The sequence below is a fragment of the Hemitrygon akajei genome, chromosome 1 (assembly GCF_048418815.1).
Source record: "Hemitrygon akajei chromosome 1, sHemAka1.3, whole genome shotgun sequence".
Lineage (NCBI taxonomy): Eukaryota > Metazoa > Chordata > Chondrichthyes > Myliobatiformes > Dasyatidae > Hemitrygon > Hemitrygon akajei.
In genome coordinates, this window is record NC_133124.1 from 25,844,071 (window position 1) to 25,869,931 (window position 25,861).

Here is a 25,861-nt window from a genome sequence, read left to right on the forward strand (position 1 = left end):
ATGTCTTTGGAATGTGGAAGGAAACTGGAGCATCCAGAGGGGACCCACATGGTCACGGAAGATATGCAAACTTCTTACAGACAGTGGCGGAATTGAACCCAAGTCACTGGCGCTGTAATAGCGATACACTAACCACCACACCACTGCACCACCCACTAAAGAGGAATGGAGAATGCAGGCATCGATCCTGCTCGCATGCTAAGCGAGCACTCTACCATTTGAGCTAATTCCCCAGCATTCTTGCCTCGACTCATTTCTCCTCAGTGTTTTTACAAAGGAAAATATCATGGATGCAAATAAGGGTATTAAGTAACAAGGTCTTGGATCATACGAAAATTATGAAAAAGGTGGTATTTGTAGACTTGAAGTGCATTAAGGTGTACAGTTCCCCAGGGCATGGTCAAGTGCCTCCTCAGACCTTATGCGAGGCTTGGGAAGAAATCATGGAGGCCATTATGGAGATACTTGCTTCGTGGTTAGGCATTGGCAAAGTTCCAGAGGATTGGAGGGTGGCAAATGTTGTTCCATTGTTCAAAAAGGGTAGCAAGGACAAACCAGGGATCTACAGGCTGGAGAACCTAGCATCTGTTGTAGGGAAGTTTCTGGAAGGAACTCTGAGGGATAAGGTCTCCCATCTATTGGATGGTCAGTATGGATATGTGTATGTGACAAAATGTCTAACAAATCCTTTGGAGTTTTTCAAAGAGGTGATAAGAGCATGTATGAAGGTAAGGCAGGGGAGCTCGTCTATATGGATTTTAGTAAGGCCTTGGATGAGGTTGATCTGGAAGGTTCGGTCACATGGGATTGAGGGGATCTACGAAGTGGATTCAGGAGGGCGATCGTTGAAAATCGATTCTGTCTAGAGCCTTTCTATTCAGTTTATTGAGCCTGTTGGCATCACCCCTGTTGATGCCATTGCCCCAGTACAGCACCGCATTGAAGATTGTACTGGCAGCAACAGAATATGTGAGGGAGAGGCCTACGTACTCCAAAGGGCCTCAGTCTCCTCAGGAAGTAGAGGCAACTCTGGCCCTTCTTGTACACAGCCTCTGTGTTAGTGCTCCACTCAAGTCTGTTGTCCAAGTGCACCCCCTTGTCCTCACCACCAGTTGTAACAGGGAGCAGTGCAGGCTTAGTCTGCCTGAAGTCCTCCACCAGGGCCCTGTGTTCATCCTCCCGTCCTCACTTTATACACCCAACTATCGCTGAGTACTCAGAGAATTTCTGGGCCATCATTTACTGTCGAAATTAGGGGGTCATGGTGACACTGAACCCAGATATGTGAATTACAAAGATAATTGATCAGTTAGGCAAATAGGCTGAGGAATGGAAAATGGATTTCAACATAGATGAGAGTGAGATGATGCATTTTGGACAGTCAAACCATGTTGAACCTATACGGTGAATGACAAGTGTTGTGGGGCAGACAGTCCTGGGGAGTACAAGTGCACAGTTCACTAAAAGTGGCTGCACAATTGGACACGGTGCTAAAGAAGATAGATAGATAGATAGATAGATAGATAGATAGATAGATAGATACTTTATTCATCCCCATGGGGAAATTCAACTTTTTTTCCAATGTCCCATCCACTTGTTGTAGCAAAACTAATTACATACAATACTTAACTCAGTAAAAAAAAATATGATATGCATCTAAATCACCGTCTCAAAAAGCATTAATAATAGCTTTAAAAAGTTCTTAAGTCCTGGCGGTAGAATTGTAAAGCCTAATGGCATTGGGGAGTATTGACCTCTTCATCCTGTCTGAGGAGCATTGCATCGATAGTAACCTGTCGCTGAAACTGCTTCTCTGTCTCTGGATGGTGCTATGTAGAGGATGTTCAGAGTTATCCATAATTGACCGTAGCCTACTCAGCGCCCTTCGCTCAGCTACCAATGTTAAACTCTCGAGTACTTTGCCCACGACAGAGCCCGCCTTCCTTACCAGCTTATTAAGACGTGAGGCGTCCCTCTTCTTAATGCTTCCTCCCCAACACGCCACCACAAAGAAGAGGGCGCTCTCCACAACTGACCTATAGAACATCTTCAGCATCTCACTACAGACATTGAATGACGCCAACCTTCTTAGGAAGTACAGTCGACTCTGTGCCTTCCTGCACAAGGCATCTGTGTTGGCAGTCCAGTCAAGCTTCTCATCTAACTGTACTCCCAGATACTTGTAGGTCTTAACCTGCTCCACACGTTCTCCATTAATGATCACTGGCTTCAATGCTGGTGTTTATCATGACATCCAATCCACTGGTGCTGTAAAGCATTATGCTAATTGCTACTCTACTCTGCCACCCATTGTTGGAATATTAATAATTCTAATGAATACGCCAACATTCATGTAACTCACCTTTTTTTTAGATGGTAGTATAATAAATTATTATATTATTATATTATTATAAATTTGTATAATAAATTTTCCACTGAACCAGGTGAGTTTACGGCGTATATAGGAATGAGGTTCTTGGTGCACTTAAAGGGATTGTGGGAACAGGGTCCCAAGGTTCAAAGTAAATTTATTATCACAGTATATATATGTCACCATATACAGCCCTGAGATCCATTTTCTTGCAGGCATACTCAATAAATCCATAGAATAATAACCATAACTGAATTGATGAAAGGCAGCATTAACTTGGGCATTCAACTTGTGTGCAAAAGACAACAAACTGTGCAAATACAAAAAGAAAGAATAATAATAAATAAATAAGCAATAAATATCAAGAACATGAGATGAAGGGTCCTTGAAAGTGTGTGTCCATAGTACGTGGGAACATTTCAATGATGGGGTGAGTGATGATGAGTAAAGTTATCTCCTTTGGTTCAAGAGCCTGATGGTTCAGCAGTAATAACTGTTTCTGAACCTGGCAGTATGAGTCCTGAGGCTCCTCTAACTTCTTCCTGATGGCAGCAGCAAAAGGGGAGCATGACCTTCAGACGATCATGAAATCTGTAGATTTCAGATGTGTGGAAATGAGGTGCTGATGTGTTTAAAGTGAGTGTGGGAATGGGACCTCACAGAGGTTAATGTAAGTGTGGGAACAGAGATCTTCTGAGGTTAAATTGGGTCAAATAGGGTTCTGTTGTGTACCAATGGGGCCCCATGTGTTTATGGTGAATGGGGGAATGGGGACCTATTGAGGTTAAAGTGAGTGTTAGAACAGAGCCCTATTATGTAGAAAGTGAGTGTGGGAAATGATGAGCTAGATGCTAAATCATTAGTATTTTTGAACAGTGAGATAGTGGATTATTGGCATTTTACAGTATATTCTGTTTCTTCCTTAGTCCATCATTTTCTCAACGACAGGATTAAATGCCCTACAGTTTCCTGTTTCCTGTAACTGCCTGAAGAAGGTGGATAAAAACTTGTAGTTTCCAACATTTTCCTTTACCTCGGGGATTTTCAGTCACAGAGAGTGCATTAAATTCAATTCCAAAAATTAAAGTCTAACATACAGTACACGTATATAGCTAGGGTGCCCAAGACTTTTACATAATACTGTATTTGTCAATGTGGTAGGGAAGCGAGTTTGTAAGTATGGCAGTAACAAAGGATGTTGGGAGTGGCAAGGGTGCAGTGCCGTGGGAGGGGTGTGGGACAGGCGGCAGAGGAGAAGTGCCAGAGCGTGGAGTGGCACAGTGCAGACACACCCAGCCCTGAGACACCAGGCAGGGACATTTGATTCCAAATAATTGACTTACTGATCATTAGAGAATGTATCTCTGGTGCTTCCCGCTCCGTCCCCTTTTCCCAACCATGATTCCCCTCTCCCTGCCCCCTTCCCACTCTCAGTCCACAATAGAGACCCATATCAGAATCAGGTTTATCATCACTCACATATGTCATGAAATTTGTTTTTTTTTGTGGCAACAATACAGTGCAATACATAACTTATGAATATATCCGACGTAAAAACAGAACCCATTGATTATCTGGGGATGACCTCTATATGTCGGGGTTTGCTGTTATATTCTTTGCTAGTTTACTCTCATATCTGTTGTCTCCTCCTTTTTTAACTTTAGGCATCCTTTGCTTCTTTTTAAGGTTTTCTAAGACCTCTAGTCTTGAAAAAATTTCATATCTTTCTTTGAATGTGATTAGACCTCTCTCGTGTATTTGGACCAATTCACAGATGTTCCTTTCCAGTTTCTGTTACAGGTCAATTTCAGGATCCACTTGGCCCTCAGAATGATAATAATCTGCTAGGAACTTCCTTATCCTAGAAAGAAATTAGTCATTAAGATCCTACCCATGCCTTTCCTTGTGGTATGCCACAGCTGCTAATTGTTACTTTGCAAGGGAAATACTGACTGAAACATCATCTGGCTCAAACATATAATTTCTCTCAGTTGCCTTCAGACACTCCATGCTGTGAGTAATTTCAGCTGCGAGACATGAAGCACTCTCTAGTCTTTTCAGACGTACACTCCCAACTGTGGACTTAGGCACTGGAAATAGATCTCAGAAATGGGATGCACTTGTGGGATAAGTAGATTGGGGAGGATCTATTGTTTCTCGTGAATATTCAGTTGTTTATTTATTTATACAAGTGTGTGCTCTAGTAGGGTATGCAATGGGATTTGAGACCTTATGCAACTAAGCTTTTGCGGTTATGAAGCCAATTAGACTTTCTCGTTGTGATTGTCCACGGTGTGATCGTACCACCTCTTTTCATATTACCAACACTATTTTTGTCAAAATGTCTAATTTTCCTTGACCTTCGTTCAATCAATGGATCTATCAGAAGCTTCCAAAAGTCTGGTGGTAAGTGGCAGGTTTGAGGGGAGAGGGTAGCTGCAGTGCTGACAGAGATACAAAAGCCTTTTGATGGTCCTTCTTTCATAGAAACAGAAAACCTACAGCACAATACAGGCCCTTTGGCCCACAAAGTTGTGCCGAACATGTCCCTATCTTAGGAATTACTAGGCTTACCCATAGCCCTCTATTTTACTAAGCTCCATGTACCTATCCAAAAGTCTCTTAAAAGACCCTATCATATCTGCCTCCACCACCGTTGCCGGCAGCCCATTCCACGTACTCACCACTCTCTGAGTAAAAAACTTACCCCTGACATCTCCTCTGTACCTACTCCCTAGCATCTTAAACCTGGGTCCTCTTGTGGCAACCATTTCAGCCCTGGGAAAAAGCCTCTGACTATCCACACAATCAATGCCTCTCATCATCTTGTACACCTCTATCAGGTCACCTCTCATCCTCCGTCGCTCCAAGGAGAAAAGGCCGAGTTCACTCAACCTGTCTTCATAAGGCATGCTCCCCAATCCAGGCAACATCCTTGTAAATCTCCTCTGTACCCTTTCTACGGTTTCCACATCCTTCCTGTAGTGAGGCGACCAGAACTGAGCACAGTACTCCAAGTGGGGTCTGACCAGGGTCCTATATAGCTGCAACATTACCTCTCGGCTCCTAAATTCAGTTCCACGATTGATGAAGGCCAATGCACAGACACCTTTTTTTTCCCTGTTTTTTTCATCTCACACTCCCTCCCCCTCCCTCTCTGAAAGCCTTTAAAAGTTCATTGCACCAGTGCAGGGCGGTACAGTTGCATTGTGGTTAGCCTAACGGTTTACAGCACCAACGGTTTACTGCTGACCCTAAGCAGCTTTTGCATGTTCTCCCCAAGATAGTGAGGGTTTCCTCCCGGTGCTCCAGTTTTCCCCTATATTCCAAAGATGTACGTTGGGTTAGGATTCATAAGTTGTGGGCATGTTGCATTGCTGCTCGAAACATGCTGATACTTGTGAACTGCCTCCCCTCCCCACCACACATCCTCAGACAGTATTGGTTGTTGACACAAACAACTCATTTCACTGTACGTTTCAATGATCTCATGTGCGGTCACTTGTGACAACTGACACTAATCTTTAAATCTCTTTAACTTTTCCCTTTTGACTAATCTGTCAGAAGTGGGAATATTGCTGGAAACTAGCTGCCCGGAAAATGCAGAGTATTTCTGCCAGTACAAGGTGGGTGACAGTCTGTGGTAGCGAGGCTGCACTGAAGAGTAATCAAAAGGGTGAAGTGTCAGAAGACTTGGGGTGCTCAGTGCACCCAATCCTAGCAACCAACTTCAGGAGACAAAATGGATGAACTCATGACTATAGTGGACACACTGCAATTTCATCTTCAGGTTTTAATGACTGCTATAAGGCACGTTTCACTGGTTTCTACCATGAGTTAACTCCTTGGGTCTGTCTGTCCTGAGCCTTTGTGGCTCATCAGGTTGGTGCTTATGCTGGTTTCTGGGGCGTGAAGCAACCAAGAGTACGAGACCCCCCCCCGCCCCCCCCGGATAGGACGCCAGTCTATCACATGGTTAACACCCCAGCATTTTCCCAGTACCCATTTTCAGCTGGGTGGACTGGAGCAATGTGTGGTTAAGTGCCTTACTCAAGGACACAACACGATGCCTCGACTGAGGCTCGAACTCACAACCTTCAGGTCGCTAGTCCAACGCCTTAACCATTTGGGCGCGCGCGCACACACACACACACACACACACACACACACACACACACACACACACACACACACACACACACACACACACACACACACACACACACACACACACACACACACACACACACACACACACACACACACACACACACACACACACACACACACACACACACACACCAGAAACAGCAAACAAGATTCTGGGGAAACGCCGCTGAAAGTTTAAACCATGGGTCACTAACGTGATACTGGATATGTGTGACACAAGAAGGAAATTAAAGAAAGATAAAAACACAGCAGAGGGAAGAACAGAACACAGGAAAATCAAGGAAATCAGGAGGGAAATGAAGGAAGCAAAGCAAAGCTGGATAGCCAAACAATGTGCGGACATTGAAGACAGCCTCTCTAACAACAACACAAAGAAGGCATTCCAACTGGTGAAAGATCTTACCAAAGAAAAACAAGCCAAAGTAAACACCATCCAAGACAAAAATGGCAAAAGTCTCACAGAAGAAAAGGAAATAATGGGAAGGTGGACAGAGTACTGTTCAGAACTGTACAACTACCAGAGCAAAGGGGATCCATGTATGCTGAATGTACAGGAATCTTCCAATGAGGATGACTATCCAATCATGCATGAAGAAGTTGAAGCCGCAATACAATCACTGAAGTGCGGGAAGTCAGTAGGAGTTGACAACATCCCTGCTGAACTGCTGAAGCATGGAGGAGAGGCCACGATAGACATGCTTACCACCATCTGCAGTAAGATCTGGCAGACAGGTGAATGGCTGGCACCTTGGACTCAGTCGCTGATCTTTGTGCTTCCCAAGAAAGGCTATCTCCAATTTTGCCAGAATTACCGTACCATCAGTTTGATCAGCCATGTAAGCAAGGTAATGCTCAGAATCATCTTGAATAGACTGAGACCTCAGACAGAAGACATCATTGCTGAGGAACAAGCAGGCTTCCCTATGGGCAGAAGCACCACTGAGCAGATTTTCAACCTCTGCACCCTCTGAGAGAAACACCTTCAGCACTAGAGATGCTTCATAGACTTCAAGAAGGCGTTTGACAGAGTCTGGCATGATGCCTTATGGGCCACCATGAAGAAATTCAACATGGGGTAGAAGCTGATTCATACAGTCCATCAGCTTTACGCTAAGGCACCAGTACAGTACTCGCTCAGGGCACCATCGGGGAGTGGTTCCATACCTCTGTAGGAGTCCGTCAGGGCTGCCTCCTCTCTCCCACTCTCTTCATCATCTTCCTGGAACGGATCATGTGTGTTGCCCTTGAAGATCATGTGGGCACAGTCAGCATCGGAGGGAGGAACATCACAAACCTAAGATTTGCTGATGACATTGATAGACTTGCAGGAAAAGAGGACAAACTGGCCAACCTGGTCAGCCATCTTGACAGAGCCTCCACAAAGTTTGGAATGGAAATAAGTGCCAAGAAAGCCAAGCTCATGGCAAATGCGTATGGTGCCATCACAACAGACATCTCAGTCCACGGTCAGAAACTTGAGACAGAGCAGCAGTTCAAATACCCGCGGGCCATCATCAGTGATGAAGGATCAAGACCAGAAGTCCTGGCAAGAACCACACAGACAATGACTGCACAATCCAAACTCAAGACAATATGGAGGGACAGCAACATCACCATGAAGTACAAGATCAGACTCCTGCGTGCATTGGTATTCTCCATCTTCCTGTACGCATGCGAGACATAGATCCTCACAGCAGAGCTACAGAGGAAGATGCAGGCTATCGCAACATCTTGGACATCTCATACTTGGACCACATCACAAACGAGCAGGACCGCAGGACCATCCAGCACCACATTAGCCCCCATGAAGACCTTCTCACAACGGTGAAGGAAAGAAAGCTGAGATGGTATGGCCACCAAACAAGATCCAGTGGCCTTGCAAAGACCGTTTTACAAGGAACTGTGGAGGGGAAAAGAAGGAGAGGCAGACAGAGGAAAAGATGGACGGACAACGTTAAAGAATGGACAGGGAAAACATCTGCGGTGACCCAGACCCTGGCACACAACCGTAACTGGTGCAATGCTTGTCATGACGGCGCCCCAACGACTCCACCGTGAGTTAAGGGTGCAAGAAGAAGAAAAAGAAGAAGAACTCCTTGGGGTTACCAGCTTGCAGTGCCACCTGGATATCCATTACAGTTGTGAATTCTGGTTCATCACACTCCTAACATCAAAGCAATCCCAGAACGAGATTTGTCACCGTTACCTTCAAGATCCCCATTTACTTTATGCGCCCATCCTTTTCAATGAAATTGACCCCTAAAAGGAGAATTGCATTTGAATGTAAAATGTTTTGCTAACATTCAAATTGTAACTCAGTTTTAATGGTCCCGATAATAATCATATCCGTCTTCTTTTCCAGAGAATTGCATTTCTCTCATAGTTAATGACTTCAGCAGGGTTGCACGATTGGGTGAATGATCAGACATCCATCTGTTATCTTCTTTATTGGTGTGCATGTCTCGGATCCAGCAACAGACTCAGAAAGTTGAACAGAGAAGTGGAGGGTTTTGTTACACAATAGTCATAGCTGCTGTGCTCTGTTGAAACTCTAGAAATAAGCCCTGATGATTAATTACTTTAATCAGCTCCACTGAAATCAGAAACAAAAAAAAAGCGTTTATTCTTTGGCTTCCTGTAATTATTACAGTCATTACAGCGTATTACAATAAGCTAATTACGGATAACGTTCAATGGCTTTCAACATTTCTATAAGAACATGGACATTTGTCAATTGTGGTAACACTAATCTTTGTACTTGAGTTCTGGGAATTTAATTATTTTATTCTACCCATTTTAAGGAATTCAGAGGCAGAGCACTTGTTTGATAGTAGACAAAGACTTAAGTATTTCTCAAGTTTATCTGAAGCTTTGAAGCGCTGGAGAAAAAGACAGGCAGATGTACACAATTCCAAAGATCAGGAATACCATGGGGTGTGGGAAATGAGGTCTCCATTATTGCACTGTTAGGATGCTTGAAAATATGGGATGGTCTTGTCACATTTCAAAGATTAGCTTTATTTGTAGCAAGTACATTAAAGGCATCATTTTGCATCATCAAATCAGCGAGGATTATACTGCGCATGTTACAGTATATTTAGGGACTTAGATTGTAAGAATTGAATCTCTAGAATCTGTCGCGTATCATTCAGCTAGGTCTTCGAATACACAGAAACAAACAACCACACATTCAGAGTGCAGAATATTTTAGTGTATTTGTTGTTTTACCTGCGAGGGAAGCTAGTCCTCACAAGTATTGTCTGAAATAGCTTTGATCTTCTATCTCAAACAAAGCACTTTTATACTTTTTACAGAGAACAATGATTAGGTTGTTCTATTCCATAACATTCCTCCATTATCCTGTTCTGACACTTGTTTTTTTAGAAGCTGGTTTACCCCCATTGTCAAAACGTCCTCCCTCAGCCAGAAAACACATCTTCTGTCATAAAAAAATCACACAGCTTCCTATCAGAAAACACACACACACACACACACACACACACACACACACACACACACACACACACACACACACACACACACACACACACACACACACACACACACACACACACACACACACACACACACACACACACACACACACACACACACACACACACACACACACACACACACACACACACACACACACTTGTAAGCCTCCCATCCAAACCAGCAAAGCACTTTGGGATTTCATGGGTTTCATTTTGTCACATTATATTTTACAGAAGTTGCAAATTTGTAAAGAGTTCAGGGTGTTACAGATGTCCATAGATCCTAACCCAATAGTGAGTCGCTGCAAGAAAATGTTTACAGCAATGTATGTCATTAAAGATTTTACAGATTTCTGAAAATCTCTGTAACAGGAGATTTTAATGGTAGGAACAAAAGAAGAATATGTGTAGCCCCCTGGCTCGCCTCTAGCTCGCTCAGCTTGCTTCCGTCTAGGGGGAGCAGCCTTCGGCCCCGCCAAACTGGGTAATCAGCTGGTGTAGATGCTGTGTGATGTCCCCAACACACCAAATAACAGACAGTACACCATATGCGATTAAATGATTACACTTTATAGATCTTACTTGAATTGAACTAAGTGATTAATAACGATACAGTATATATGAAGGAAAAGAAAATAAAGAAAAGGCACCAAAACTTATCAAAGTCCAAACCACTTCGTGCACAACCGTTGGAGCTCAATTAATGAAGTCTTCTGGCCACCATTCGACCCCCTCAGACCTCCTCGACTCGCAGCTCAAGACCACCCGAAGTGATCAACCAAGCGCCCCCAGCACGTCCATCTTCGTCTCCTCTCCTCGCCGAAAATCCTGGTCTCAGACCCCCGCTCGGGGTCCATTCCGTCACCCAGTTTACAGCATCGTGCCGACTCCCCACAAGCCCACCAACAATAGTTTACAGACTCAGAAGAGAGAGAATAACATTAATCCCAATTGGTTAACAAATGAATACAATTCTCGTTATCAGTAGTTTTAACCCAAACAAAGCTGCGAGAGAAAGCACTTATCATAACAAAGAAGCATTCCTACTTTCAGCAAAGCAAAGAAGCCATTTTGATTAACATACGCAGTAACAAAAAAAACCCCTTACACATAGTTGCACTTAAATAAAGCCCATCACAGAATGTTCCAAAGCGTTTTACAGTCACTCAATTATTTTATGAAATCTGATTGCTCTTCCGTTGTAGGAAAATTTATCACTGAGGCTCAGAAAAGGTTGTGAAGTTTTTCAATGATTTGATTTGATAGTTTCTTCCTCTCTAATTCTTTACTTCCAAGTAATGCTTAGTCATTTCTGGTTTGGGGATTTCTAAATACTCTCTTTGCTTTTGGTTTGCCTGTTGCCTTTCTCTGAAGTTTTGATTTGTGCTTGTTCTTCCCTGTATTTAAGAGATTCAAAGAATCAAGACTCAAAAGTACATTCATTATTAAAGTATGTACGCAGTATACAACCCTGAGATTCGTTTTCCCGCAGACAACCATGAAACCTGTTCAGAGAAAAACAATAAACACCCAACTTGCAAAAAAAGGAAAAAAATCATACAAATGGCAAAAAATGAGTGAAAAGCACCAAATATAAAACACCAAACAACAAAGTTATCAAAAGAGAATAGGTATATTCAGTCCAGCTCAGTTGAGTCTTACCAAGTGCTGTATGTTCTGTGCTGTGTGAATGCAAGCAGGCTTTTTCACTGAGGCTAGGGGAGAAAAAAAAACAGAGGACGTGGGTTAAGGGTGAAGGGGGAAAAGTTTAAAGGGAACATGGGGGGGGCTTCTTCACACACAGAGTGGTAGGAGTGTGGAATGAGCTGCCAGATGAAGTGGTAAATGCGGGCTCACTTTTAACATTTAAGAAAAACTTGGACAGGTACATGGATGAGAGGTGTATGGAGGGATATGGGCCAGGTGCAGGTCAGTGGGACTAGGCAGAAAAATGGTTCGGCACAGCCAAGAAGGGCCAAAAGGCCTGTTTCTGTGTTTTAATGTTCTATGGTTCTATGGTTCATTATCTGCAGGCCACAGGGCCAGTCCTCCCCGATCAAATTCGCACAGAAGTTGCAACAGGAAAAAGGTGTGTCTAGAAACCTTACTTTCATTATTCCTGATACAGTATGTTCACCATGATTGTTGGAGAATCAACTTCTGATTAAATCTGGTAACTCCTGACTTTGCAAGTTTTCAATCAATGCAAATCAAAGTTGGTAGTTGTCATGCTCAGTGCGAAAATGGTAATCAGTCCTCTGCTTTGTTGTAAACTTCCTGCATTTCCAGAAGTACACCAGGAACTTGACACGAGTGCCAGGACAAGCCTCTCCAGCACAGAAGTAAGCCTGGAGTCAGATCGACTCACTCCTAGTGATGTTAGGAATTGGATGAGAACAGTGATACAGCAGAGGACAACATCCCAGCAGTAGTACTGAAGACCTGCACACCAGAACTAATCCCATTCAAGCCTTTTCACAGTTTTCCCCATCCTGGCACTTAACTGGCAAACTGAATTTTGCTAGGTTATGTCCTGTCCACAAAATGCAAAACAAGTTCAGTCCCTTGAAGTTATGAACACAAGAGATTCTGGAAATGCCAGAAATCTTGAGCAACACACACAAAATGCTAGAGAAGCTCAGCAATTCAGACAGCATCGATGGAGGAGAATAAACAGTTAACATTTTGGGCCAAGACCCTTCATCAGGTTCGGAAAGGAAGGGGAAGAAGCCAGAATAAGAAGGTGGGAGGAGGGGAAGGAGTACAACTGGCAAGTGATATGTGAAACTGGGTGAGGGGAGAGGGGGCGATGAAGTAATAAGCTGGAAGGTGATAGGCGGTAAAGACAAAGGGCTGCAGAAGAAGGAATCTGATAGGAGAGGACAGTGGACTGTAGAAGAAATAGGAGGAGGAGGAGGAGCACCGGAGTGAGGTGATGGGCAGGTGAAGCAAAGAGAAGGGGTGAGTGAGGAATCAGAATGGAGAAAGCAAAGAGAGAGAAGGGGCAGGGCAATAAATTACTGGAAGTTAGAGAAATCAATGTTAATCCAATCGGGTTGGAGGTACTACCCAGACAGAATATGACATGTTGCTCGTCCAACCTAAGCGTGGCCTCATTGTGGTTGGAGAGATATTGGAATGAGAGTGGGAAGTCAAATTGAAATGAGTGGTTACCGCAAAATCCTGCTTTTCATTGTAGACAGAGTGAAGGTGCTTGAAGAAGTGGTCCCCTAATCTACGTTGGGTCTCACCAATGTCAAGAAGACTACACCAGGAGCACCAGATATAGGAGATGACCCCCAACAGACTTGCAGGTGAATTTCGCCTCACCTGAAAGGACTTGTTTGTGGCCCTGAAAGGCGGTGAGGCAGGACATAGTTAGTGTGTTTTAATCATAAGCAATAGCGAAGCGTCATTGATACCACTACTGTATAATGTCCTTTCTTCCTTCCTGCGTAGCTTTGGACCTCCACTGCTGGTAGCTGGACAAACACAATATATTTTGGCCCTCATGGTGTTGCATTACTAAGATGAAATTCTTGCAAAAGCTGTTTGTACCAATCATGATCAAATCGTAGAGGGTACAAAATTGTACAAACACCAGTTATTGAACGCTTTCCTGTTACCATGGTGCAGCTCCCCAGAAACGGGAAAGTGCTAAAAACTATTTGATTAAATCTGTAAGCATAATCTTAGAATATTTTTAATCAGGTCATGTCCAGCACTTTTTCACTGAAGTTAATCAGCCCTCATGAGCTAATTTTGATGAGATTCTGTTCCACGTATTTGTTCTTTTGAGAGAAGTGAGACTGGACAGGTGTGCAGGGATAATTACTAATCTCATTTCATGTGCTCAGTTTTCACACACCCATTTGTTTGTCAGCTACAATATCAGCAAACTAATAGATATTTTTAATTATCTAGTGAAAATCACTGCTGTTCTCTTCAGTCGTGAAATACAGGATGGGAAAATGGATTATGTTATGTTTCTCATTAGCTGCTCTCTGCGTTGCTGAAATGGACGTTTTAATCAATGCATTTTACAAATACACCAGCTTTGCAATTTAAGTAAAAGTTGTTCTAGTATCCGTTAATTAGATGTTGTCCTTGAGATGACTAACTCTCCAGTTGTCCATGGTCATAGCCTCAGCTGGAGTGGTTACCTTTGGAATCTGATCGGTAGTCAACCCAGTAATTTCAGCAACAGTGTGAGGATCATAAAACTACAAAATATGGGGGCAGAATTCAGTCATTTGGCCCATCAACACACACAAAATGCTGGTGGAACGCAGCAGGCCAGGTAGCATCTATAGGAAGAAGTAGAGTCAATGAAGGGTCTCGATCCGAAACATCGACTGTACTTCTTCCTATAGATGCTGCCTGGCCTGCTGCGTTCCACCAGCATTTTGTGTGTGTTGCTTGAATTTCCAGCATCTGCAGATTTCCTCATATTTGACCCATCAAGTATGTTCTGCCATTTCATTATAGCTGATCCATTTTCCCTCTCAGCCCCAATCTCACTCCTTCTCCCCATATCCCTTCATGCCCCGACCGATCAAGTATCTATCGATATCTGCTTTAAATATACCCAATGACTTGGCCTCCACAGACACCTGTGGCAACAAATTCCATGGATTCACTACTCTCTGGCTAAAGAAATTCCTCCTCATCTTGATTCTAAATGGACGCCCCTCTAATCTGAGACTGTGTCCTCTGGTACTAGACTCCCCCACTGTAGGAAACATTCTCTCCACATCCACACTACCTAGGCCGTTCAACATTCGATAGGATTCAATGAGATCATCCCTCATTCTTCTGAATTCCAGTGGGTACAGAAGATGCTACTCAGGTTTCTATGATTTCTAGTTCATTGTTAGAACTTATATTTCAATCAGTTTTGCTAATTTTAAGTATCAACTCTCCTCTAATGTTCAAGGTTTACACATTGAAAAACTTCTGTGTACAGTAGCCTTCTTTGACTTCCTTTCAGTACTGGTATCCTTGGTATCAAATAAATCCCGTCAAAAGTATTCCAGCCATTTTTCTAGCTGCAGTGGTTCTCCACTTTCATGATGCGTGGTGGCCAGCTCTCCAGTGAATGGATTAATCTGCATTCTGTTAGTGTCACCTTGGATAATTGGGCAGCCCTGCAGTCAGATCCACAGCACTTTGCCTGGCAACCTTGGAGTGTTGCCAGCAGAGTTTTCTGCAGTTCCCCAAACTGGAACCATTTTCTGGGGTGAAGCCTAAGCGCAGAATGTTCCAGAAAGTGGTTCTTCCTTAACTATTTAGTTTTTTTTTGCATAATAGAATTTCAAGAATCTTTCAGGGCTTTTTTATTTATTCATTTTTCAAGACCATGCATTTGATTTTCTAACACTTTCTAATCTTTTTCCAGTCCTGAAGGGTCTTGGTCCAAAACGTTACCTGCTTACTCTTTTCCATAGATGCTGCCTGGCCTGTTGAGGAATGCAGCTGTTTGGCTCAAACCTGTGAAGAGGCCGGGAATCAAGTGATCCAAACGGTATCCATACTACCTTTTGGTGAAAAGTAGGACTTGATAGCACTGTTTAGAGAACTGCACCTCTTACTTTTCTTTTCATGGTCCCTGATCTCCTACATCCTGCTCATGGAGAGGGTTCAAAGAAGGTTCACGAAAAATGATTCCAGGATTGAATGGATAGTCATATGAAGAGTGTCTGATGGCTCTGGGCCTGTATTCACTAGAACTCAGAAGAATGAGGGATGACCTCATTGAAATCTGTCGAATGGTGAAAGGCCTTGATAGAGTGGATAGGGAGGATGCTTCCTATGGTGGGAGAGTCTAAGAGCAGAGGACACCGCCTCAGAATACAGGCGTGTCCTTTTAGAATGGAGATTAGGCGGAATTTTTTTTAGCCAGAGAATGATGGATCTGTGGAATTCTTTGCCACAGGCAGCTGTGGAGGCTAACTCTTTATGTATATTTAAGGCAGAGGTTGAGAGATTCTTGATTGGTTAGGGCATGAATGGATATGTGGAGAAGGCAGAAGATTGGGGCTGAGAGGAAAATTGGATCAGCCATGATGAAATGGCAGTGTAGACTCGATGGGCCAAATGGATTAATTCTGCTCCTATATCTGGTGGTCTTATTTTCCCTTCCTAGCTTGGATCAGTAGAAATACCTTTTTAGACCATTAGACACAGGAGCAGAATGAGGCCATTCGGCCCATTGAGTCTGGTCCGCCATTCAATCATGCCTGATCCTTTCCCCCTCTCAACTCCACTCTCCTGCCTTGTCACTGTCAGTTTTGGTGCCTCTACTAATCAAAAACCTGTCAACCTCCTCTTTAAATATAGCAAAGACGATGCCTGTACAACCTACTATGGCAATGAATTCCAGAGATTCGCCACCCTCTCACCAAAGAAATTCTTCCTCATCTCTGGTCTGAAAGGATGTCATGCTATTCTGAGGCTGTGCACTCTGGTCCTGGACTCCCCCACTATAGGAAGCATCATCTCCATGTCAACTCTGTCTAGGCCTTTCAGTATTCAATAGGTTTCAGTTAGATCTCCTAACTCGAAAACAGGCCCAGAACCATCAAACACTCCTCATATGTTATACCTTTCATTCCTGATATCATTTTTGTGAACCTCCTCTGGACCTTATTCAATGCCAGCACGTCCTTTCTCAAATAAGGAGCCCACAATTGCCCACAGTGTTCCAGTGTGGTCTGACCAGTGCCTGTGAAGCATCAGCGTTACATTCTTGCTTTCATATTCAAAGATAATGCTAACATTGCATTTGCCTTCCTTACCACTGACTCAACATTCAAGTTAACTTTTAGGGAATCCTGCACAAGGACTCGTAAGTCCCTTTTCACCTCTGATTTCTGAATTTCCTCCCCATTTAGAAAATAGTCTGCACTTTATTCCTTCCACCAAAGTGCATGACCGTACACTGCCCTACACTGTATTCCACCTACCACTTCTTTGCCCATTCTCCTGATCTGTCTAAGTCCTTCTGCACACTCCTGCTTCCTCAATTGTATCTGCTCCTCCACCTATCTTCATATCATCTGCAAACCTGGCCACAAAGCCATCAATTCCAACATCAACAAACAAGAGAAAATCTGCAGATGCTGGAAATCCAAGCAACACCCACCAGCTGCTGGAGGAACTCAGCAGGCCAGGCAGCATCTATGGAAAAGAGTACAGTCAACGTTTCGGGCCGAGACCCTTCATCAGGACTGCTTTACCTCTCGGGTCTCGGGCTGAAATGTCGACTGTGTACTCTTTTCCATAGATGCTGCGTGGCCTGTTGAGTTCCACCAGCATTTTATGCTTGATATTTGAATTCCATCGTCCAAATATTTGACATCTAATGTAAAAAGAAGTGGTTCCAATACAGCCCCTGCGGAACGCCACTAATCACCAGCAGCAAAGCAGAGAAGTCACCCTTTGTTCCCTCTCTTTCCATCTTGTCAGTCAGCTGATCTTCTATCCATGCTAGTACCCTTCTTGTGATACCATGGGCTCTTGTTAAGCAACCTCATGTCAAGGGCCTTCTGAAAATTCAAATACACAACATCCACTGATACTCCTATCCTGCCTGTTATTTTTCAAAGATTTCCAACAGATTTGTCAGGCAAGATTTCCCCTTAAGAAAACCTTGCCTCCTTTGGCCTATTTTATCATGTGTCTGCAAGTACTCGGAAACTTCATCCTTAGTAAAGGACATCTAAATCTGTTCAACTGAAGTTAAAGCTAACTGGTATATAATTTTCTGTCTTTTGCCTCTCTCCCTTCCTAAAGATTGGAGTGACATTTGCAATTTTTCAGTCCTCCAGAACCATTCCAGAATCTAGGGATTGTTGAAAGATCACGTAAATGCTTCCACGATCTCTTCAGCTACCTCTTTCAGAACCCTGGAATGTAGTCCATCTGGTCCAGGTGACCTATCTGCCTTCAGACCTTTCAGCTTCCCAAGCACATTCTCCGCAGTAATAGTAACTACACTCACTTCTGCCACCTGACATTCTCAAATTTCTGGCATACCGCTAGTGTCTTCCACAGTGAAGATTGACGCAAAATCACCCTCATCACTCAGGACATGCTCTCTTTCTCATTCCTACCATCAAGGAGGAGGCACAGGAGCCAAAGATTCAGACCCAATCTTTCAGTAACAGCTTGTTCTCCTCCACCATCAGATTTCTGAATGGACAATGAACCCATGAACACTACCTCAGTATTTTTATCCCTCTTCTGGCATTACTTATTTAGTTTAATTTTCTCTTTTTTATATATACATATTTCTTGCACTTGGGAGAAGCCTTTCCCTGAATAGGCTCAAGCACAAGCTGCTCTAAAAAGCCAACTTATAGGCATTCAACAAATTCCCTCTCTCGCAATCTGACATCAACCTGAATTTCCCAATCCCCTTGCATATTGAAGTCCCCCATGACAATTGTGTCATTAACTTATTACGTGCCTTTTCCAACTCCCTTTGCAATCTCAACGCCACATCTTGGCTGCTATTTGGAGACCTATATATGATCCCCATAATGGCGACTTTACTCTTATGTATTGCAATGTACTGCTGGTGCAAAGCAAGAAACTTCACGACACTCTTTTATATTTTTGCCTCTGAAGATCAAATCATCTTGAGTCCTGATGAAGGGTCTCTGTCTGAATTGATGATTCTTTATTCCTCTCCATAGATGCTGCCTGACCTGCGGAGTTTGTCCAGGATTTGGATGTGTTACCTCGAGTACTTTAATTGTGTCTCGCTTTGAGACATCACTGATTAATACAGTAGACTCCAGGCTGGCAATTAATTGGATTGCATTTGTAGAGTTGACTTGCTTTTGTGAACAGGATATTGCCAGGTCCAAATTTGTGCTGTAGCTGTAGTGGTAGAACTTGGTAAGAAAACAGCTGGCCCTGGATTGTAGGTCTTTATTCTGTAGCTGGGACATAGTCTGTATCAGCTGTTTCAATTGCTTCTTGATATTTTACGGAATAAGTCAAATTGATGGGGCACTGTAGACACTTTAAACCACTCTTTAAAATATTGTTTACATTCTAAATACATGCTAGTATGTATGCACATTTTTATTCCATATCCATGCTTTATTTCTTATATAGTTCTTTATTCTTTATAGTTGTTGAATGTTTTTTGTTGCGTGTCACATCCTGACCAACACAGCACAGCAAATTCCTAATGGATGGAAATGTTCCTGGCAAATACATCTGATCCCGATCCTTGAGATCTCAGAAGGGAGCCTATTTGTCACTCCTGGCTGAACCTGGTTACACTGATTTTTTTTCCCCTACTATTTTCAAATTAAATTCCAAATACCCAGCACCTGCTATATTTCGCCTTTTAATTAGAATGAAATAAAGGGCCAAAAGCAGAGATGGAGGGCCTTCATTGCTGCCCTAAATGCCAGCAGATTAACGGGCAGTAAGTGAGTAAAGTGCGAAAAGAGAGGGGTTGAACATCTAGCTAAAGAGAAGGGAACAAATGTTTCAGAACATAAAAGAAAAAAAATGAAAATAAAAATTATTAACAAATAATTATGATATACATGATTGAGACTCAACTCCGTTGAGACAAGCTCTGTCGTGGTCATCTGCAGGCTTTGGTGGCGTTGGATGGCTTCAGTTTGGTCTAATTTATTGAGTGTATCTTTCTATCTGAAACATGTTGTATGTGCTTTGTGCTGTGTGAGAATGTTGGTGCTGTGTTTTGCACCTTGACCCCCCCTGAGTAACATTGACTCGGTTGGCTGTATCCATGAGTATTCAAGTATGGTTGAATGACGATTAAACTTGAATTGAAATTAACAGTTGTTCACCTTCTGGGTTGGAAAGATTTAGTGACTTTGCATTAACAGTTATTGTTTTTTTTTATTATTATGTAGAGATGCTTCCCAACGAACCGCACCACCCAGCAACCCACCTATTTAACCCTAATCTAATCGTAGGACAAATTTACAATGACAAAGAAACCTTCTGTGACCCAGATATTAGTGCATCCTGACCAGGAAATTCTGGAGAGTGGCAGTGTCTGAACTTTATATGTGTGTTAGTAGTCTGCACAGGAGTTTTTCCAGGCCTATCGTAGGATGTGTTTGGCACATGGATGATGTTGTATTGACAGTACTTCTAGTCACAACATTGTTTAAAAAATATTATCCTGATGAAGGGTCTTGGCCTGAAATGTCGACTGTTTATTCTTCTATTGTTGTTATAGAGGGCTTCGGCCCGAAACGTCGACTATACTATTTTCCATAGATGCTGCCTTGGCTGCTGAATTCCTTCACCATTTTGTGTGTATTGCTCATGTTTTAAAAGCTGTTGTTGCTGTTTGTAGTCTCCCTGAGGTACGGGTCTTTATACAGGCTGTCAGTAACTGATGTTTCTTTTTTTTTACTGTTTTTACAGAAATTTCTTTGAAGAAGGAGAGATGAACAAAGTAACTGCAGCAATGGTCCTAACTAGCTTGTCCACCAGCCCACTGGTCCGCAGTCCTCCCTCCACAGTCCGTGTAGCTGGTAAGCTGTTATAGTTAAATGTTACCCAAGTGGCAATGTGCTTAATGTGGAACTATTTATAAAGTGGCCACTTTAGTAAAACCAAATTCACTTTCTGACTTTTTTTAAAGTGTCTTTTTTTATATAGTTCACATGATACCTCAAAGGATTATGAGTTAATTTTGTGGGCCGCACTTCCTATGTGGTGCTTTGGATGATGGGGCTACAGATTGTAGAATTAGGCATGGATGGCAATGGCCTGCACAACTCTCCATTTTCCAGTGATTAAATTTAACAAACAGGAAACATGGCAAATAGATGACCAGCTGTCAACCAAGTATCTGAGCAATTAGAGGTAAGGAACTCGGACATATAATGCCTTTCACAATCTTAGGATGCTCCAAAGCACAATACAGTTATGAAAAGTAACTCTATAGTTATGGAAAGTAATTTTAAAATGTACTTAATCTTGTAAGAAACAGCATCTGTCCACTGCGAAGCCTTGCAAGTAACAATGGGATTGGAATGGAACGTAATCAATGAATAAATTTCTAAATGGCAAAGAATTCTATTTTATGTATATTTATATATACACACAGAGCAACGGTCCTCCAAGAGAACCACAACCTTGTTGTTGGGTTTGGAGGCTTTCATTCCTCAATGATCTGGAGAGCTATGCTGGCTGGAGTCAGGGCTTTACGCATTGGCTCCTGGTAGGGTCACCTATGCCGAACAGGTCAAAGAGTAGAAGCCAGACTAAGAGTGGACCACCGGTCCTCCAGGTTTGGGGGTTCAGGTCAGGGCGAGCAACCCGAACAGAAACGGCAATGAAGAATCCTTCTACATCTGCGCGCGACGATATTCCTGAGCCTCCACCCAGGACTTGCATGCCTGACGCTAGTGAAAACTGAGAGGAGGCTGCTGACACGACGAAGGAAGCCCTGAACACCGCCAGAGATGGAGGACCTTCATTGCTGCGCTAAACGCCAGTGGTGTCGCAGGCAGTAAGTTCAGGACAACGGTGAACCTGGGAACATAAATTTTGTGTTGATCAGAGGTAGCAAAAGGTAATGATAGACTCAATCTAGTGAGTCATTAGTAAAGTCTAGTAATTGTTCCAATGAAATGTATCTGTTCCAACAAAATGGAATGCAGTTGTTATATATATGTGCTGTGTCAAAACAGGTCACTACTAGGGAATGCTTGCTGTAGAACTATAATGTAATACTGAACTTATGAAAGGTGCATATATAAATTCGGGTTCTTTCTCTATGAGTGTAACTTTAATTATTATTAAATACAGGTGGGTTTTGACTTTGATTTTCGTGCACTTATGGTGCACTCTGGAAAACATCTCATTCCCATCAGTTTCACCTGTTAAATAGGGCGTATTTTTACTTCCTCCTTTGGGATATTTCAGTACATGTAAACCCTGATGTTCAATGTGCCCACCTGCATTTTTATCATTCCGTCTGGGGGGGTGGGGGCAGAGGTAGCCTGCGAAGGGGGAGCTGGCTCCTAGCTGATCGACAAGGCCTTGTGCAACGCGGGGTCTTTCTGTAGGGAAACAACGGTTCTGTCCTGAATGGACTTGTCCTGGTCCCAGGTTCAGTGTTTGACAAAGCAATGAAATCCAGATCTCAATGAAGATAATACATCTTAATGCATCAAAACGGGGCCTGGAAAATGAGGAGAGGAAGATATTTATGAGTATAACCGACTAAGGAGGTATAATTTCATTGCTGGCGGAAATATTTGTCTCAGACCTGTATCTCAGAGGTTTCAGCTTTATGAGTAAGAATTTTTCATTACCATCAGTGGTTTCTAAGGCTGTTTTAACATTGTCTCATATTTGTGAATACTGCTGATCATGTACTCAAAATTAACTATTTTTTAATTTTTCTCTCAAACCATCAATAAGATTAAACTGCTCGATGAAATGAAGGTGCTTGATGTAGAATCAAAGGCTTCAGCATGAGATGGTCAGGGACACAATGGTCTTATTCAATATCTGCATCTTCTGACTTTGGGAAATACATATACTGAGGGCTCTGGGGCAGCATGGAACCAATCTATGAACAGTCTAGACCATATATGTCAAACTCAAGGCCCACGGGCCAAATCCGGCCCGCGGTGGAATTATCTTTGGCCCGCGAGATAATATCTAATTACTATTAAAGCTGGCCCCAGTAATCGAAGCGCCTATGGCGTATGATATGGCTAATGCTGAGTTTATTCAGGTACCAGGTTTTCAGGGTTTTTAGTGTTTATTCGGCAGTCTTGCTCGGCAGTCTTCTTCATAAGAAACGGAATTTGTAAAGTGAAACACTTTGTAGTTATAGCAGAGACTGAGACACATGAGAGCAGGCTGAAAAAACGGAGGCAACGAAAGCTGCGTTCGCACGCGTCCGACTGATCCGGCCCGCATGAAGCTGCATTTTGCTCAATCTGGCCCGTGACCTAAAATGAGTTTGACACCCCTGGTCTAGACTGAAAGCCGGAAGGAAGTAGAAGCACACACAGCTAGGGTGGGAAGTGAATAGGAAGGAGGAAAAGAGATTGGTGGAGGAAGTGAAAAACAAACATGAGACCATAAGACATAGGAGGAGAGTTAGGCCATTTGGCTCATCCAGTCTTCTCCGCCACTCCATTGTGGCTGATTCAGTATTCCTCTCAACCCCATTCTCCTGCCTTCCATCCACAACCTTTGATGCCCTGATTAATCAAGACCTATCAGCTTCTACTGTAAATATACCCAATGACTTGGCCTGCACAGCCATCTGTAGCTATTAATTCTACAGATTCACCACGCTCTGGCTAAAGAAATTTTTCCTCATCTCTGTTCTAAATGGACATCTCCCAAATCTGAGGCTGTGCCCTCTGGTCCTAGACTCTCCCACTGCAGGAAATGTCCTCTCCACATCTACTCTATGCAGACCTTTCAATGTTTGATAGGTTTCAATGAAATCCCCCCTCATTCTTCTAAACTCCAGCGAGTACAGGCCCAGAGCTACCAAATGCTCCTTTCATTCCTGGGGTAATTCTTGTGAACCTCCTCTGGACCCTCTCAATGCCTTCTCTTAGAAGAGGGGCCCAAAGCTATTCACAATATTCTAAGTGCAGTCTGACCAATGCCTTATAAAGCCTAAGGATTACATCCTCGCTTTTGTATTCTAGTCCTCTCAAAATGAATGCCAACATTGCATTTGCCTTCCTCACAGCTGACTCAGCCTTTAGGGAATCATGCATGAGGACTCCCAAGTCCCTCTGCACCCCTGATTTTTGAATTTTCTCTCCAGTTAGAAAATATTCCATGTCTTGTTTTATGTACTTCTCTTCATAATCTTCCGTCTATCACTTCTTTGTCCATTCCTCCAGTCTGTGTAAGTCCTGCAGATAACCTGCTTCCTCAACACTGTCGTCCGCTCCACCTATCTTCATATTGTCAGCAAACTTGGCCACAAAACCATCAATTCCTTCATCCAAATCATTAACATACAACGTGAAAAGAAATGGTCCCTACACCAACTCCTGTGGCACACCACTAATGTCCGGCTGTCAACCAGAAAAGGTCCTCTTTATTCCCACTCTGCCTCCTGCCAGTCAACCAATCTTCTATCCATGTTGTAATATTTCCAATAAAATCATCTGCTTTTATTTTGTTAAACAGCCTCAAGTGCAGCACTTTGTAAAAGGCATTCTGAAAATCCAAGTAAACAACATCCACTGACTCTCTTTTGTCTATCCTCCTTGTTATTTCCTCAAAGAATTCCAACATATTTGTCAGGCAAGATTTCCCCTTTAGAAAACCCTGCTGACTTCGGCCTATTTTATTTGTGCCTCCAAGTACCCCAGAACCTCATCCTTAATAATAGACTCCAACATCTTTCCAACCACTGAAATCAGCCTAACTGGCTTGTAATTTCCTTTCTTCTGCCTCTCTCCCTTCTTAAAGAGTGGAGTGACACTTGCAATTTTCCAGACATCAGGAACCACTCCATTATCTAGTGCTTCGTGAAAGATCATTACCAATACCTCCACAATCTCTTCAGCTGCCTCTTTCAGAACCCTGGGGTGTAGTCCGTCTGGTCCAGGTGACATACCTACCTTCAGCCTTTTCAATTTCCCAAGCACTTTCTCCTTAGTAACAGCAACGACGCTCACTCCTGCCCCCTGACACTCTCACATTTCTGACATTCAGCTAGTGACTTCCACAATGAAGATTGATGCAAAATACCTCCTAAGTTCATCCTCCATTTCTGTGTCCCCCATTACTACATTTTGTAGAACATGTTCTTCAAAGGGCAGTTTGCCTTTTACCATCCAGGTTAATATCACTCTGTTCTTGCCATTAATGAATACTGAAAAGTAACACTGGAAGTTAAGCCGTTTCCTGTTATGAATTGTTTCAGGTGAATAATCATTTCTTCTGCATTTTGCGTAACAGATCAGAATGGCTCTTGGAAGGAGACAGCCAACATGTCATCGAGCTACAGCAGCAGTGGCAACTGGAGCTGGGGGGCACCAAGTGACCAGTCAAATCCATCCACCCCATCACCACCTTTATCAGCTGACAGCTTCAAGCCTTTCCGTGCGACCGTCCAGCCAGATGACAGTATTGATGAGGCGGAATCCAGCAACCTGTTGTTTGATGAGCCCATTCCAAGGAAGAGAAAGGTATGTACAAGTTACCACACATGGAGGGTTCAGTTCTTTCTGTCACTTACCTGCTTTGCCCAAACAAAGCGACCAACACAACCTGACAAGCATTACAGGGCAACAGGTCGGCGCCTCTTTCTAACAGTTTAGCACAGATTCTTTGTGGGTTGGAAGCAGTCAGTGGAAATCTAAACATATATTAAACTTATTATAACTTACTAAGTTAAACTTAAGCTTGTTAAACATTATAACAATGGTGACTTAGTAATTTCATGCCAGTGAGGTCCAAATTGAGTGGGACACAAGCCCCACTGCGGTGATTGTTCCCAGGGTCAAAGATTCTACTCCTACACTCAAAAGTCACTGTCTTTTTAAACACTCTCAATTCTTCTTTAAAAATTTACATAAAGGTCCTCTATTCCTGAACAGAAGTAGTGCAGTCAATGAGCGTTAGATCTGTTCAGGTGTAAGTGTATCGGTGTATCATTTGCTGCCTGAATTTGCATAGCCCCAATCCATACTGTTCAGAAGCCTTGGGACTTTTTGGCTGCTGCTGAAGAAATCTGGGTAAAGTTGCAATCGTTTCTTTAACTCTTGCTCTCCTGTCTTATTGTGCATCTCTTAAGCGCAATTAGCTAGTAGGAAGT

General features: G+C 43.0%; 1 protein-coding gene and 1 long non-coding RNA gene across 4 annotated transcripts in view; one reads left to right on the top strand and one right to left on the bottom strand.

Moving 5' to 3' along the window:
* The window catches only part of znf704 (zinc finger protein 704), a 192,014-nt gene that overhangs the window by 127,102 nt on the left and 39,051 nt on the right, over positions 1 to 25,861 (top strand). For all 3 annotated transcript variants that reach the window (XM_073039817.1, XM_073039834.1, XM_073039826.1), the window contains exons 3-4: positions 20,467 to 20,576; positions 25,003 to 25,232. In XM_073039817.1, the coding sequence (XP_072895918.1) occupies positions 20,467 to 20,576; positions 25,003 to 25,232 (340 nt within the window). The remainder of the gene's footprint in view (positions 1 to 20,466; positions 20,577 to 25,002; positions 25,233 to 25,861) is intronic.
* LOC140724969 (uncharacterized) lies at positions 21,195 to 25,375 on the bottom strand. Its single transcript, XR_012098228.1, has 3 exons — positions 25,283 to 25,375; positions 22,008 to 22,234; positions 21,195 to 21,582 (listed from the first exon to the last, which is right to left on the bottom strand). It is a non-coding gene; the product is annotated as an uncharacterized lncRNA (long non-coding RNA).